The 17983-nt window shown below is 38.2% G+C and overlaps 1 protein-coding gene across 2 annotated transcripts in view; it reads right to left on the bottom strand.

Moving 5' to 3' along the window:
• Positions 1–17983, bottom strand: part of NRG2 (neuregulin 2) — a 675057-nt gene that overhangs the window by 145418 nt on the left and 511656 nt on the right. The window contains exon 6 of one of the 2 annotated variants that reach the window (XM_044069464.1): positions 17380–17403. The exons of the other annotated variant lie outside the window; for it this stretch is intronic. Coding sequence (XP_043925399.1) covers positions 17380–17403 — 24 coding nt within the window. The remainder of the gene's footprint in view (positions 1–17379; positions 17404–17983) is intronic. 2 annotated transcript variants of the gene reach the window in all.

Here is a 17983-nt window from a genome sequence, read left to right as displayed (position 1 = left end):
TGGTGGCAGTGATATCCACCTTATAGTCTGAGCAGAAGGGGGCATAGCTAGTAAACCTGTGCCAGCCTTTCCCAGGTGTGTGTGTGTGTGTGTGTGTGTGTGTGTGTGTGTGTGTGTGTGTGTGTGTGTGTGTGTGTGTGTGTGTGTGTGTGTGTAAAACAAACCTCCAAGAGTGTGTGTGTTAGTTACTTGGGCAAGGACATGAAGAACTTTTTGGACAGAGAAAGTGTTGGAGGACTTAGCTTGGTACCCTAGCTAAGGACTCAGCTCTATAGCTGTGCCAGTGGGAGTCTTATTGGGGATTGGGAGAAAGAGGGAGAAACCAGCTCTAGACTGACTGTGGTCTCTATGTGCTATTACGGAAAATTGCACTTTACTGTGTATGTACTTGTCATCCTCACAGTGTGTACATTCCCCACTGTTGCTAGTGATGAGGATTGAGGCTCCTTGATTACTGGGCCAGTGTTGAGGTGTCACATATTAATTGTTGTCAGTGTTGGGATATCCACATTACATATTAATTGGCTTGCTGTGGTGGGATATCTACATATTATGATTCAGTGGTGTGGATACTGAATTCCTGTAGCCTATAAATAGTGGTCACTTAAGGGGGTTGTACTCTCAGTCAGCCACACAGTGAATATTCAGTTTCATATCACATTTTTTTGTTAGCTTAGTTAGTGAGGGAGAGAAGGTAAGGATGTCAGCAGAGGAGTATCGCAAGCTGACAAGGAGCAAGATGGCTGAGATGTGCCAGGCTAAAGGAGTGGTGCATGCCAACCTGACTAAAGCAGAAATGATTGCAGCCTTGGGCATAGCTACATCACAGACCAGGAGGAAAATCAGACTGGCCTTGGAGATGTACATCTCTTAGAAATTGGCAGTTCAACCTTTCCACAGAGAACTTAAAAAATCTGTAGGAGTTAAGAGATTTGAACTGGAGGCCAAATGGTTATAACTAGAATCAGCAGAGAAGCTGCAATATCCATAACCTGAGGAGAATGAGAGGGAGAGGCAATATGAGAAGGAGATGCTGATTCATAATCAGGGTCATGGAGGTAATGGGGAAGGAAGTGACAAAACCCCAGAAGCCACAAAGGTCAGTACATTTCTTTCACAATTTACAGAGGGGGATACTTTTGACAGTTTTAATCATATGTTTGAAAGGGTATTTAAACAGCATAATGTTGATCATGGGCTCTGAGTACGGTTCCTGATCCCATTACTCCATGGTAGAGCTGTAACTGCTATTTCTAAATTGTCTGATACTGATTGCTTAAAGTCCAATACTGTTAAAAAAATGTCTTTTAGAGTGTTTTAAGTTAACACTTGAAGCTTATAGGAAAAGGTTTCATGAGCATGGATGCAAGGCAGATGAAAATGTGTGTGAATATATATTGCTGAACTAAGCACATAGTTTCATAGGTGGGTAAGTGGATGTCAGGTCACCACTTTTGAAGGACTGGCAGACCTTTTGGTGAAGGAACAAGCCCTGAGCAGTTTGCCTGAGGACATGAGAGTCTGTTCAGTGGACAGAGAATGTAACACAGCAAATGAGTTGGGGAAAATGGGAGACCTATACCTAGCAAGCAGAGCATCACTGCACAGGAAAGGGATACCCAGTGCTGCTCATGGGTCTAAGTGAACCCATGGTGGGCAGCATAAACTGACCCAACAGATCACGCTAGTAGCAGGGGAAACCACTAGTCCAGGTAGACATCCAGGACCAAGGGTTAAATGTTTCAAAAGCAACTAGTGGGGATATGTAGCATATAGATGTCCATGGAGGCAAGGTGGGGAACAAAAGGTGGGGGAACAAGTAAGTGGGAATGACAGAATGCCATCAGTAAGTTTTCCAAAGACAGCAAGGGTACCAAACTACCACAAGAGGTTATATCCTATCTTAGTAAACGGGAAAGAGGCCACTGATAAGAGAGAGACAGTCTCTGACCTAACCATTGTGAAGCCTGCAATGCTTAAAGAGAAGCACTACTTGCTTGGGCAGTCTACTTCAGTCATCGCTTTAGGAGGGACCCCATTCCAAATACCTGTGGCTAGGGTTCACCTTGACAGGGAGGGTGAAAAGGAAGCCAGCAAGTAGGTGTGTTTGACGATATCCCTGCAGATGTCCTGATAGGGAATGATTTTGATAATGCAGTACCTTGTGTGCATGCAGTGACACACAGTCAGGCTTGGAGACAAGCATGTGGATCTAGTAGCCTGGGGAAGACCCAAACAGATCGCAGACTTGAAGGCAGGATTGATGTGGTGGTTACTTCAGAGAGGGTGCTACCCTGTAGCAGTGAGACTGAAGGAGAGCTACAGCTGCTTGTGGGTACTAAGGTTCCCTTGGACAGATTGACTGCAAGGGCAGAGGTGTGTAGTAGTACCCAGGCTGACAGTGAGGCACCTCTGTCAGAGAATACCAGACTTCCTATAGTAGGGGAACTGGGAAGGGTAACAAAGAGAGAGTTGAGCTAGGCTTAGATCTCAGACCCAACAGTCAAGGCCAGAGGGAGGTAGCTAGTGAGGCACCTGATTCTCAAGGGAAAGGTGAATCTGTGTACTGGGACAAAGGGTTACGCTATAGAGAGTGGACCCCTGAGGGAAGGCTAGAGGGTGAGAGAATACAACAGTTGGTAGTGCCCAGAGCCTACTGTCTGGCACTTCTAGCCATAGTCCCTGATATTCCCTTTGCAGGTCATATGGGCATAAAGTGTACCAAGAGACGTATTATGCAGAATTTTTATTAGCCTGGGATTTCCAGAGATGTAACAGGGTACTGCAGGACCTGTGAGCAGTGCCAAAAGGTAGGCAAGGCAGGGGTCAAGGTGAAAGCCATTCCAGAGGGTAGTTATAAATACTGTGGGACCTCTGAGAACCCCGAGTTCCACAGGGAAGAGATATATCCTAGTGGTAGTAGATTATGCTACTAGATACCCTGAGGTGGTGACTCTGTCCTCCATTGAGGCAGAAAAGGTTGCAAATGTTTTCTTAGAGATTTTCAGCAGAGTAGGATCCCAAAAGAAATACTGACTGACAGAGGTGTCAATTTCATGTCATGCTGGCTTGTCTGTGGAAGCACTGTGGGGTGAAGCACCTAAAGACCACCCCTTCCCATCCCCAGATTGATGACCTGCTTGAGAGATTAAACTCTACACTAGAGACCATGCTACAGGCATTTGCAGACCAGTTTAAGAGGGAGTGAGGCAAATGTTTGCTCCATCTGTTGTTTGCTTACAGAGCAATGCCCCAGGAATCCACAGATTTTTCACCCTTTGAGTTGCTGCATGGGCATATGGTGAGGGGACTTCTAGATTTGATTTGAGATGAGTGGGAGGGTGAGTGTGAATCCCACAGGGAGTCTGTTGTGGCATATATCCCAAACCTCAGGACAAGGCTCAGGGAACTCATGGGCTTGGCCCAGGGGAACCTGTCAGAAGCCCAGCAGCAAACAAGGTCTGATATGACAGGAATGCTTGAGCTAGAGAGTACGCTGTAGGGCAGCAGGTTATGGGTTTTCATTCCTGTCAAACACAACAAGCTGCAGGGACCCTTCAAAGTGGTAAGGAAGGTCAGTGATATTAACTACATGGTAGAACTGCTAGGCAGGAAGCAGGGGCACAAACTGTACAATGTTAACATGATGAAACCTTAACATGATAGGGGGTCCTGGTGCTAAGCATCTGCAGTATAAGGCAGGAGGAGTCTGAGGAGGGTCTATGGCTGCAGGGAGCCAGCCAGTGAAATCCCAAATTACTATGGTGGAGCCTAGGATTGCTGGAATATGTTAGAACAGTGCAGCACTGTACAGGGGTCACAATGAAATGGCAGCTGGAATCTCATGACAGGGTATGGGATAGTGTATTCTCAGATAATCACCCCTGTCAAGCAACGTTTCCCAAGGGTCACTTGAAAAAATAGCTTGAGTTTTTTGGGGGGGTGCAATGTCACAAAAGGAAATATTGTCAGCCTAGCTATCTGTTATTTGTGAATATCAATATGATTTATATAGAAATGTGACAGAAGGAGATATTGGCAGTACAACTGTCTGGAATTTTGTAAATGATTATTTGTCATTTGTGAGTATCAACATGATTCATATGCTTGTGTTGTAAATGTATTAGAACTGAATGTTATGTGTATATTAAACTGCTGGTACAGATGTGTGTGTTAAAAATGTTTGTACAGTACTGAGCTTAAAGATGTATCCACAGTGTACCCTACTGGAAAAGAACAGAAATGTATACAAACTATTGCACCTATATAAATGCATATGTTTTAACAGTGGAAACTAGAATATAGAGGGTTAACTTGCAAAACGTCAAGAAAATAGTTGAAATTAAATTGTTTTATAACTGTGCCATAAAAGTTTGTTTCAATGCAGCAAGAGACAGGATGTCTAAACTTGGGTGCCTTCTGCATTGTGTTGTAAGTGTTTTATTGCTTTATGTCTTCCAGCAGCTGCAAAGATGTAAGAAGGGTCCTTGTTTATGTGTTTTCACAGGGAGATGCTAAATGCTGGTAGTTTCTAACAATGGGGGTTTAGCTTAGGCGCAAGGTCAGTTGACACAAAGTAATGTTATGCTGCCAGCTACCCCCAACAGTAATATTTGATATTAATTTAAGAAGTATGTGAGAGAGAAACTGGGCATTTTGTATTTGTCTTTGACCTGACAACAATATCAGCTAGAAGATCCATTCATCACACTTGCCTTGCTGTAAGTAAGTTAACTAGGGTACAGTAATTTCTTTTAGATTCAGTAAGGAATATAGTAAAGATAAGTTTAGATGTTTTCTGTATTTATTTGAGACTACCTTTCAATGTTGTTTTAAATATCTCCTGTGATTTTGAACTCTGAAGTTACTGTGATGATTTACTGAGTATTTTCTTGTTTTTTATTATTTATTATTAAATATATTTAAAACTATCTTTGTAGCTGATATTTGTGAGACATATTTAAGCTCTGAGAGTACTTGCATATTTATTTGGTGATGCTGTACGGGCCATTCCTAATAGCCTTGCTCTTGGTGAAACAATCATTTGGATTAATAGTAACATTACACAGTAAGATTGGACACCCTTTGTTAAGGGTCTTAAACTAGCTGATAAGGGGTTCTGGTGGCAGTGATAACTACCTTATAAACCTGGGCCAGACTTTTCCAGGTGTGTGTGTGTGTGTGTGTGTGTGTGTGTGTGTGTGTGTGTGTGTGTGTGTGTGTGTGTGTGTTTGTGTGTGTGTCTGTGTGTAAAACAAATCTCCAAGAATGTGTGTGTCAGCTACTTGGCCAGGGAAATGTAGCACTGTTTGGGCAGAGAGGGTGTTGGAAGGCTTGGCTTGTAACTCTGGCTACGGACTCATCTCTATAGCTGTGCCAGTGGGGAATCTTATTGGGGATCTGAGAAAGAGGGAGAAACCTGCCCTAGACTGACTGTGGTCTCTGTGTGCTCTTAAGGGAAATTGCACTTTACTGGGTGTGTACTTGTCATCCTCCCAGTGTGTGTGCTCCCCACTGTTGACAGTGGTGAGATTGAGTCTCCTTGATTACTGGGCCATTGTTGGGGCATCACAGTTAACAATAGAGAGAGTGAGACAGAGAGAGAGAGAGAAACAGAGAAACAGAGTTGTGCGTCAGGCCTGGCAAGCTGGTACGTAAAAATCAACTGCCAATCATTAGCAGACCGGAGTTCTGCTGTGGCGACCCCTAACTGGGAAAAAGCCGAAAGACACAAACAAACCTTCTGGCCATCATATCATGGAAATATCATATCATGGAAATATGTGTTTTGAGGCTGTGAAGTGTAAGTGCTTGAAGACTTCACTTTGAAAGTTTAGTGGTATTCTACAGTCCATAAATGCATACTGCCAATGCTGAGAGGAAAGAAATGTGTATTTAAAATGTAATCATCCCAAAATATGCATTCTGCTAAAATCCTTGTAAAGCAAGCCATCTTCACAAGAATAACCACTACCCAGGTTGTTTATGATATATGTTTCATGATGCCTACAAATGATTGGAAACCACTATAAATTTGATAGAAGCACCCACCTAGAAAAAATCTGAAATAATTTATAAGTATTAAGATGTTTGTGTCTTGTGCACTCAAAGGCGAGACAGCTGGAACTCTTAGTTTTCTGGGGAAATCTGTACATATTCCATAATACTTTTTTGACCTATTAAATGCTTTTTTGCCATTTTAATCCCCAATGTCTGTCATTTTTCCCTTTGTCAGCTAGTGCATTCATTCTCCATCACCCCAAGGTGAGTGTCGGCCAGCAGGAGACATAATGTAGGCAATCATCATAGGTGGTTTGAGATTTTGTGCTTTTCCCTTCAGACCCATGACATACTGATAAAACTGATAAAGCTACTCCACATGGCTGTACAGTGTTTTGAAATGGCTAATTGGCCCTCCTGCTTCTGAGAGGGCATACCCAGGAAGCATCCCAGTTATAAGGTACTACATATAGTCCTTCTCCTTCTCCAAGAAGGACAATCAGGACAGTATGTGTCCCCCCCTGGCATGGCCTTTCAACCATCTTTCTTGGCATGTGAGCTCTGTCCTTCATGCATCCCTCTTCCCCATTTCAGCACCCAGGTCACTAACTGAGCCCGAGTCACAAGGGTCATAGTCAGGGCCATTTGTTTGTATGCCCCAAATTCATGCCAGGCAGTCAAATATAATTTAGAAATTGCTAAGATGTCTGCTCTGTCCCACTGTGCAAAACTCTTTGTTAAAACTTCTGTCTTGACAATATTTAGGGATGTAACAACTTAATGCTGTTTGCCAAGTATTAATATAGTCCATCTTATGAACAAGGGGTAAACATATGTCAGCAGCATAGTGCTTTAGTGATTACCATTCCTGCCTCAAAACAACAAGTTACAGACTTCATAGCTACCGTCATATCACTGGGTGCATCGAGTTTATATACTGTGCCAATTTCTGAATCAGTTTTTTGTAAGTTCTTAGTTTCCTCCTGAATTGCAAAAGTATTCTGACTGACTTTTTCCTCTAAAAACATACAGTGTGTTCTGTAACCTTGCTCTTGAGAACTAGGTCTTGGATGAAAAGGGTCTAAGAAATATCTGTCCATTTAGTCAAAAAACACACACAAGGAGTAGTTGGTTCTACTTTTCTGACAAAAAAGCAATAAAAGAGTCACATAACTGAATTTCATACTGAATGCCATGCATTGCTCCTAACACTGTACTGAGCTATGCCATAAGAAATACAAAATATAAGTATAAAAAAGATATAATTACACATACAAACAGACATATTAAGGGCAAATTTATTAAATGTTGACATTCTGTGAGTTTTTTGATAAATTGCAACAAACTTAAGCTCTTACTAAGAATTCTGGTTAAAGTACTGTTATAGGAATTTAATATAAAAATGCAATTATTGCATAGTGCTATATCTATACTCTATGAATACATGAATAAATAAACTCATATTACAAAGTTTTGGGGGGAGTCATACAGTAAATTATAAAGGGGCTGAAAAATACTTCAAACAAGTTTATAACGCAGTAGAATGTTAAATAAGAATTTTAAATAGAATGTTAGTACTTGATTTATAACATGAAGTAAACTGCTACAGGCATACTATATTCAGTGTTCCTTTATATCAGGGGTGGGCAATTAATTTTCCCAAGGGGCTACATAAGAAACTGGGACTGTTTTGGAGGGCCAGACCAATAGGCTGAAGCTGTACTCAGAAAAAAGTACTATTCTAATAAGCGAAAACTAAAGTACAATAAAACTGTACTCACAGTAAAGCAGGAAACATAACAGCAAAGTCAGTGTAAATGCACAAGCAAATACTTATGGCAGATATACTATGAACAGTAACAGACATTTTATATTGTCAATTAAAACATACATTAATGTCTCACTACATGCTGCTAAATAAACAGCTGGGAAGTCCTTGTCACTTAAACATGTTTTTTGGGCAGACTGAAATTTTGAAGAGAAGGTAGAGACCTAACACTGTTTAGGATAGAATTTTACAGAACAGGAGCATGAACTGTGAAGATTTTGCAGCAATTGTGAAAAATGTGAAACACATGTCTAAAGATAGTTAGATAGCAGAAAAAGAGTACAGAGGCCCATTAGGAGATATGAAGAAACAGCATGCATGAAAGAAACAGAACAAACAAGTAAAGGTCAATAACAAAAAGAAGGCATGTTACAGAGCTGAGTCAGAAGTGTAAGGTTAGGTGATTCTGTATATTCTTAACTCCATTCCCCTTATTACTGCCAGGTGCACTGCAAACAGCCCAGTTCAGGTGTAGACATTTGCACAACTGCTAAGCTTGACTAAGATAAGGAACAGCCCTTCTTTGGGCTCATTCTCCAGAGTTCTGCCCTCAAGCAAAAAGTGTCCAGTTCTGGCCTTAACCCCAGTTGGGTCTTTGGAGGTTCTGCAGGAAGACCTGTACTAATTACTCCTCCAGGGATGGCATAACCCCATTTACCCCCCTCTCCTGCCCTCTTTTTCCATTCCTGTTGTCTTCATTCTGCCAATTTGCTATTCTTTTCTGTAAAAAAAAAAAAAGCATAGTAAATCTGCTGACTTAACAAACTCTGATAGACTGTTTCTTTTTTGAAACAAAATACTGGAATTTACACAGTGTTTTCAAGACTACTGGAGAATCGGTTTGATTTCTGGATAGTCGGGGGGGGGGTAAAAACACATTGTAAGTTCTTGCAATTAACGAGTGTTTTGTCTGACTTCTCACCAGCCAGTCAGGGACAGCCAAGGGGCTGGATGTGGCCCAGGGGCCGTACAATGCCCAGGTCTGCTTTATGTGAATCATATAAGAACAGCTGATAAAGTAGCAGATGTGGCCATTTAAACAGACTGTACACAACCTTTGATTATTTAACTGGATAATGAATGTTTTAGAAAGAAATTTACATTGTGACACTGTAGGGTGAATCCCCTCAGGGAAGTGTTTTGTTGATGTTTCTTAACCACATTGCTCATTGATCGGCCAGTTCCTATTTGCACAGTCAAAATTATAGATTTAATGGTACTGATACGTAGTTATGTATGCTTTGTAAACATAACTGGAAAAAAGAAAATAACCTGGAAGTTTAAATCAGTGGTGCTGGCCTGTTTGATACCTTCAAGGTCACACCAGTGAGGAAAGCACCACATAATGACCTGCACAGTGACATTCTGAAAACTAGTCTTTTGCTAACTGAAGATAAGCCACAGAGCCCATAGTGACATCCAAAGCTAAACATCCTAAGTTAAAGCTATGTCTTGTGCCCCAGTGCTTTTCATAAATGAATACTAACATATTTTGTTGCAATCAATAGCCATTACCTTTTTCAGATCCCAAAGAAAGCTATTTTCTGAGTCTTCATCTTCTATATGTCCACACTGTGTGTCCTAATATTACATTGGGTTTTGTCTGTATTGCCCCTTATCAGGACCCTATGAATGTAGGATGCTATGATATCAAACCATTCAAAAAAGTGTTACAAGTTGAAAGTTTCCTCTGCATTTCACAGGAGTCATAGCCTGACATATTGCTGTGCGTAACTAGCCCTTACTGACACATTCATTAGGTAAACAAGGTTCCAAACAGAGTGATCTAATGTGTCACATGACATCAACATAAAAACAGTTATTCATAATTTTTGCTTCCAGAAGTATTGATAAAGGGAAGGACCTGAGGTTTACCTTTAATATGGCATACTGTGTAAAACCCTGTGTGCAAACCTGCAACGAAGTTTAATACCTTCCATTGGAGTGATAAAGAAAATCTTCATTTTTCTGCATTTGCCATCCCACCATAGTTTGTAGCTAGCTTATACATTTTTAATCCAATTCCTTTCTTATGGAGTTGTCAAATATTGCATTACAAAAATAATCATGGCAGAATATTAATAATAATGGAAATATATGTCCTATCATGGCTATGTATATATGCTTCCATGTATAAATTTGCAAACTCTTTCGGTGGAGTGGCATAGTGCTATATCCAGAGTGCTATATCCATCTCCCTCAAAGGTTTCCTGCAGCATGGAATGGAAAAGCCTATACCAGCTGTGTCATTAAATGAGAGTACTTTTCTCTTTGTTCTACAGTCGTTTATCCCAAATAAGACTGAAGGGAGCTTTAGTTCCTGTAAAATATTGAAAAGTTTCTGCTCAGACTTCTAATGAGCATGAGGCCGTTATCTGAAATATAAGCATCCAGTTCTTCCCTCAGTTAATTCCAGTCTTTCACTTCATTTGTGTTCCCCCAGTCTTACAGCCAGAGGTTAACAAGGGATCAGAAATAATTCTCATGATGGGGGCAGACACATCAGGTCCCTCCTGCAAAGAGGAATGGGAATACCTCAAGACTGCAAACACTAACACTTTGATCATGTGAGATGCACAGGGAAAAAATATACCTAACTGACAGATTTTCAAAATCCACTAATACTGCTGTCTAATGGAGTTAGCTACTTTGAATGGTCACAGATGGACAACCCCTGTCTGAGAGGCTCTTTATTTATATACGTATTTATATTTGTTCACCAGGATGATCTGACTGGGTACAGTCCCCTTTCACCAAAGGTTCAGGGAAAAAAGCTCCACATGAACTTAAAGAAAACAAACAATAAGATTTTACTATACAATTTTCAAACAAACTAGTAAAACTTCTGAGTAGTTAGCATCCAAAATAAAAACTAATAACCAAAAAAAATAGACCAAATAACAAAATGTTAAGCACATTCCTCTTTTTTAAAATTACAAGACTTCTTTAGAACAAATCTTAATAACTACAACTTCCCTTATATAAGTTTTAATCACATAACCAAAATACAATGTTTAATTGGTTAAAACATCTCGATAACATTTTGTTATTGGATCTATTAAAACAAGTTGTGGCTGCAACATGTCTTCATTGTGCCTTTTTTGGTTACTTTCTATTACTACAATTTTCAAACAGCTGTACAGCAGAAAATAAGCATAAAATTCAAGAATTTATAAATGCACATAAGCAGCATAAATTCAGCAAAATTTAACAATAACAGTATGAGTACACCTTTCATAGTGACTTGAGATAGATAATAGAACCCAAACAGAATATGACAGGTAGGAGCATGGATATAAAATAACCAGAGGAGATGATGTAATAATGAAAAAGAAAACATAGAACATCAGCTGAGGTTAAAAGTAAAGAAAGGCCAGAGGAGTTATTATGGCATTAAGTGAGAAGAAACAGCACTTTAGCCAAATTTATAAAGTCTGTCTTCACATTTACAAATAGATGAGTTTGTAATTGCCTACAGCTAAAGAGGAGCTCCCTGTGTAAATAAACAAGACTACTAATGTAGATGCTGATAAAGGCACATTTCCTTTTGATTGCTTATATCTAAATAAGGATGAAACAGTAGACAGAATCTGAAGAATGAGTCATTTATATGTTTCGTCAAAGGTACAATCAAGCCCTGAGACTTTGCCATTAAGGTCTGCTATACTACCATTCCTGACTTTATTCTTTGCAATGCACTCTCCAATGACAAGACCTCTAAGGATAGGTCTGGTAACCAAAGTTCTTAAAGAAATTCCTTTAGCTATTCTTTCCTGGGTGTCCCATACATGCAACCTTTCCTACCCAGTGTCCAATATAATTTTACTAACCCTGCCATAACATCCAGTACAACAATTACAGGCTCACTTCTGACTCCTTTTATTTTCCTGATGGTTGCTCCCAACTCTCATTTTTAGTCATAAAAGTAGAAGTCTCCCAGGATTGACTGCTAGTGCCCATGACTGTGGTGTTACACATTTTAACTGTCACCTAGTGCACATGATCTGTAGCCTATTCTATTATTCTTCTTTACTTGTTTTGCATACTCTGTGGGCTTCCTTATTCTGGAATCATGTATGAATACATGTAGTTGTCAAAATGCTGTACTTTCCTCAACCTGGGCTCAAACCATTTCTCCAGCAGTGCCTTACTTGCTTTGCAATTAGCTTTTAGTTCCTTCTCAAAATTATGCCACAGACCATGCTATGCACAGAACATAGGAGGTTGAGTTAAATACGACTGGCAATGGACTGTCTGATAAAACCTCTAGTTCTGTATCTCAACTGATGAAAGCATCTATTCTCCTTCTTAATAAAGACTGAGTTGATGGAAGCAGAAGGACACTAACAGTGACAGCCTCATGGTCAGATAACAAATGAGATTCCACACTCACTTCTTCTGTTCCTTTATCTAAGGCTGAAAAAATTAAACAATAATCCAGTCTAGTATGGGACTGAACAACTGCATCCATCCACCAGCAGACTGTTCCTGAATATTCTATGAGTTTTTTTAATGCCTTTGGTACATGGTGTGTTTTTGCATTGTTCTTTCTATAAGGTGACAAATGTGGCTTTTGAGGTTCCTACAGTTACCTACCACCCTTCCTGCTTCAGGATCAGTCTTGCTTTGCATACATCTACTTGCACCTTGTTTGGTAGGATCTAGAACAGCGGTCATGCTAACTGGTTCCTTGGAAGATTTAATGGACTCTTCATCTCAGCATTAATGATATCTGTACTGACTGTTGAACCTGATTACACTTGGAGCTACTACATCCATCCCTGAACTTTAGTATGATGTCTCTTCTACCTCCTGGCCATTCTTTTTCCTCTTAACAATGCCATCAGTTATGCAACATGTCGGTGATGGTTATTTTTGTTTTTAGTTTACTTATGGTACCTTCTAAAAAAAAAAAATCACAATGGTATGCTATCTACCAAGTGACTACCAGAATGGCTGGATACTTTGGATACATTGACTAACCATTCACATAGTTCAGTTGTCTTATCCCATGTTTTGCTGTAATGCTGAAACTGTAATCCTGATAAAGTTTTGAAGTATATCATTCATCTAAAAAAATGCTTCTGTAGTTGCTTTTAAGAACCCTTCTTTGTTAACATAGTTCAAAACTTTAAATACTATGTGTTTGGGTATTGATAGATTTTGGTAGGGGATTAAGTGGCCAGTGCCATGTTTCCACAGTTAAATGGAATCAAACTCCAAGCAATGAGTTAGGAGAATAGACTCCAGGAAAGAAGCAGAATCTAGTCCTTGCTTCGTGTAGTATCAGTAACAGAATGTTGTTTCCCTTTTGACAGTGTTCTAAGTCAAATGCTTTACTTTTTATTTTGTTGTTGGTTCTGTGTCAGTGGCAATAGGCCCTCCTCATTTTGTGATGCTTGCATGGACGTGGCCATCTCTATAAAAGCAGTTTTGTCATCTCAGAACTTGCTTTGCTGTAAGTGATTGCAGAATAAAAGCAGTCAGTTTACTTTTCATCCAGTTTCCTTTTCAACCAGGAATATTGCACTCCATGGCTATATAGTCATAGCATGATTTATTCCTAAATATTTTGCTCATGATTGGATACTGGCTAAATATATCAAAGTGATTTTCTCATCCGATATTGAACACTCAAAAGAGCAAATGCAAAAAGAGTGTTATTTTTAGAGGGAAGCTAAAAAGAGTGGAGAAAAAAAATATTTTTTGCTGGGGACAAGATGCACTGCTCCCATAACCCCCCTTCTAATTATATATACCAAGGCTCTGATCAAACAACAGCAGGAAAAGGGCAAATTCCCAGACCCAGCAGTATCATGATCTTGCATGCAAAGTAACTGGCAAGCTACAAAACAAGGAAAAAAGAACATTTGCTCTTATAGATTGCACACTTCAAAATATGCAGCCTGCTGTCTTACCAACTGAATGATCCATTTTAACTTTCTCAGTTAAATGCATTAAAGATTTATCAGAAAAAAACTGAAATAGATTAAAAGATATGTAGGTATTACCTCAAAAAGAAAAAAAAGAGTAAAGAAATTAAAAAAATAGTGGCTTATCTCCCACTTAACTGCATTAAAGTCACATTGTGCATACTATTCCCACTGGCTAATTGTTTTAGAAGCATTATCCACAGGGTTTTCTATATTATAGTACAATGCATAAGCTTTAAAAGCACCTGCTCATACAATTTGGCAATAAGCTTAATAACTTAAGTGGATCCAAGCACTAAACATGTTTGACTAGATCTTTTAATCTATGCTTTGTGCAAAAATTAAAAATAAGGAATTTTGTAAGACTCCCTGTATTTAACAAATATTATTGGTAAAGTACCAATCTTTACATATAAGAAAACGTCCAGTCTTAAAATATTGTTAGAAAAAAGTACTGTGTATAGAAATTCATCTATTAAAACATTGGTGGGTACTTTTCCTTGTGGAAGTTGCAAGTATTGTAGGTTTATATCAGGGACAAGTTCTGTGTTCTTTAGTCATTTAAATAAAGAATTTCACAGCAGGGGGCATTACACTTGCACAACAAAAAATGTTGTTTATGTTGCTATCTGTAACTCCTGCAACCAATTTTATATAGGGAAAACTATAAGAACCTTACACAAAAGAATTTACGAACACATTTCAGCTATTAGAAATAAGGATTTCAAAAACGCTTTGGCAAAACATGCAGCTATATGTTCAGATTTCAAAAAATTCACTTTTTCAGTCTTAGAAAAAGTAGATGATCAGCTATTCAGTGGTAACTTTAAAATTAAATTAGAGTGTAGAGAAGCTCTGTGGCAAATTTTGTTAGGAGCAGATGAGTTCCCAGGCTTAAATGAAGCAATAAATATCAAATGTTTCCTGCAAGCGTGTAGGTTGTGACTTTAATCTTTTTTAGATTAATTTGATTAATTCATCACTTGCACTTATAAAGTATCATTCTTTTCTGGATGAATGACATATTATATATATTATTTATATTATATGTATTTTCTCAGAGTCAATTTTATTATATAATACCTTTTTAAGAAAATTGTTTACAGTGACATTAGTTTGTTACTTTTAAATAGATTATTTAAATGACAAATTGATAGTAGGTTATGGTTGGACTATTAAGTCATGTGATGGTTGATTTTTGTTATTTAAACCTGTGATTTTGTATGTATGGTGTCTTTCTGAAGAAGTTCACAGACATTAAAAGTGAACGAAACGCGTAATTCAATTGTCTTTTTTTCATCGTTCACAAGTCCTTGGCTGGCACTTTGGTTTTACAATGTTTGACTAGATCTTTTAATCTATGCTTTGTGCAAAAATTAAAAATAAGGAATTTTGTAAGACTCCCTGTATTTAGAGGGCTTTTTCCTCCATCCTTTAGTAATATATTATTACTATAATGTCTCTTTAACTTGGAGGAGTGAATACTTTTAAACAAGTTAAAGAATGAGTGAATATTTTCAGCAGTCCCTTGACCATGAAGCACAATTAATATAACTGTTTTAGCATTAACAGATCACTGCAAAGCAAAAAAAAAAAAAGTGACATGCAAGAGTATATTAAGCAAATACAGCTCGTCTGACTGAAAAATGAGCAAATGTAACTCAAAAAAGTCAGAGCCAACCTTATTACAGGATGCCTGCCATTCTACTCAAAGATATTACACACTGTTATATTCAATTGTAACAATGCAATCCCACTGCAGCATTACGTTCGTATGCAATAACATTTACCCATAATTAATTTGTCAAAAAATATTTTATCATGGTAAAGTCATAGATATCAGAAGAAAAAAAATGTTCTCAAGAAATATAATGCTTAAAGACTGCCAGTGTTAAGTTGGCTGTCTTTTTGTCTATCATGCAAATTATTTATTTCAGTGCAACACTGTTTAAGATATAAAAGAAATCTGCTTAAGTGGAGTTGTGATTAAACTGCCATTCAATTTCCTAGAATAACTGGTAAGCATGTTATTGTTTTCTCAGCATTTATTGCACAGGACAAATGTAGCACAAGGTTGTACATGGATTTATTAAATGTTGCCTTTGCTATAACTGACACAATTCAGTCTACTTGTGCTGAAGGATTATAACTGGACACATAAATGCCATTTAGCTATGGTGATCTCAGTTACTAGGTTGGATAGACTGGTATAGAACAGCACTATCAGTAGTCAAGTGTGCCTACTTGCCGAAGCACACTTAAAACCCTGTGGGAAAAAATCTGTAAGTGATCCATTTGTATGAGAGCAATAAAAAGCAATTAGCCTCTTGGGATGCACAGATGATAGATTATTAGCCAGAACTTAGAGAAGCATCAGTCAAGCACTGATTTTACAGACCAGACACAGCAATCCTATGTGAGCAGCTTGCCAGGGATGAGTCAAAAGCAACTGTCTACAAACAAAAACATCATTCATGAAACAGATAAACCCATCCGCCAATGTAGAGAAAACATAAACAAAAACATCATTCACGAAACAGATAAACCCATTCACCAATGTAGAGAAAACATTTGTTTCTTGTGTGGTATGACATGCATATTAATGAAATCATAATTAGACAGTAAGGAATGGAATACAAACGATTAAATCTGAATGCGCAAGATAAATTGAATCAAGCCGCAGTCTAAGCAATAGTAGACCCATGTTAAATATGCAGTGAGAAGGAAATTACAACAAAAATATATTGAAACATATTTTCTTTGCTTACTAATTAATACAAGTAAGCATTCATAGAAATACTTTGTAAACTGTTTAATGAGACATTTACTTGAAACAGTCAGAAAAATATTAATTTACAAAAAGTTTCAGTCATGGCTTGATAAAAGACTTATAATTTTCTTGACATGTATTTTAAAGTTAAAGAATTATTGAAACAATTATTTTTTGTACAGAAGCTGCCTCAGTAATATAACCAAAATGAATAGCAAGCGAATAAAAAATGACTTTGCTGGAATCCATACCATTTTGTCACTCATGTAGCTTGTTTGGCATACCATAACACTTAAAGTGGCCCTGTCTAGTATCTTTCCTCAGTTTAAACCAGCTTGCTATGAGTTATCATGAAAAAGGCTAGATCTGAAGCATAGTCACCGCATGGATTTCTATAGTTCAATAAATACAGGTTGTTGCAAGCTAGGGGCAAATCAGGACTGCACTTCTAAGGTTGTGTTCTTAGAACCGTTCAAATGATATGTCACATTTCTATGCCTGCACACTAAAATTTCTCATGGAACAGCAAGCAGTGCATGTAATACTAGCAGCTGAACTGCAACAAAAATCAAAAACGATAACTGACAAATTTGGCAAAAAAACAAGAACACATTCTAATGTAGAATGATAATATACAGAAATCTAATCTTTAAAATGGTCACTATCATTTCCTTTTCTTCTCAGAAATTAGTTTCCAGTTTTCTGTGTGGCTAATCATAAAACAATCCAACGAAAACACTTGCTAAGGTACTTTCCAGCATCCCACAAATAAAATAGAATAATGAAAAAGCTCCACACTTAGAGTTAGTTAATTAAAGTTGCAGGTTAACAAATGAATGATTCCATACCCTTTAATTCAAATCGAAGGTGCGCTGCCAATGTAGAAGGTTGAAAAAAAGAAAGATAAAAAAAGAAAAAAAAAAACAGATTCAGAAGAGCAGTATTAAAATACAAAATCTATGTCATGTTGTTAATGTAGCTATTAAAGCACTCAAGAAGCAGGCGTTAGTAACATTAGCATGAGGTATGGTGTGTTTCTAACTCCTGCGATGCGGCATACACAAACAAGCAAGTACAACTAGTGCCAGTGCAAAACAAGACACAAAAAGGGGTTAAATGGAGTCAGAAATGGCTTGTATAGTGTTATACTAATATGTTTTTTTAAAATAGGACCGCATTCAAATAAAGTGACTTGATTAGTATTAAATGCCCTTTATTTTCTACAGACCAGTAGCCACACAAACACACATAAACACACACACACACACACACACACACACACACACACACACACACACACACACACACACACACACACACACACAGATAAACACACTTGCCCAGATGCATTCAGGCTCTTTTTCTGGCTTGTGTTATATTAGTGTGTGTGCATGTGTGTGTGTGTGTGTGTGTGTGTGTGTGTGTGTGTGTGTGTGTGTGTGTGTCTCTGTC

Source organism: Protopterus annectens, chromosome 4.part0, assembly GCF_019279795.1.
Source record: "Protopterus annectens isolate FY-2018-M chromosome 4.part0, PAN1.0, whole genome shotgun sequence".
Lineage (NCBI taxonomy): Eukaryota > Metazoa > Chordata > Ceratodontiformes > Protopteridae > Protopterus > Protopterus annectens.
This window is presented reverse-complemented; position numbering and strand designations above follow the sequence as displayed.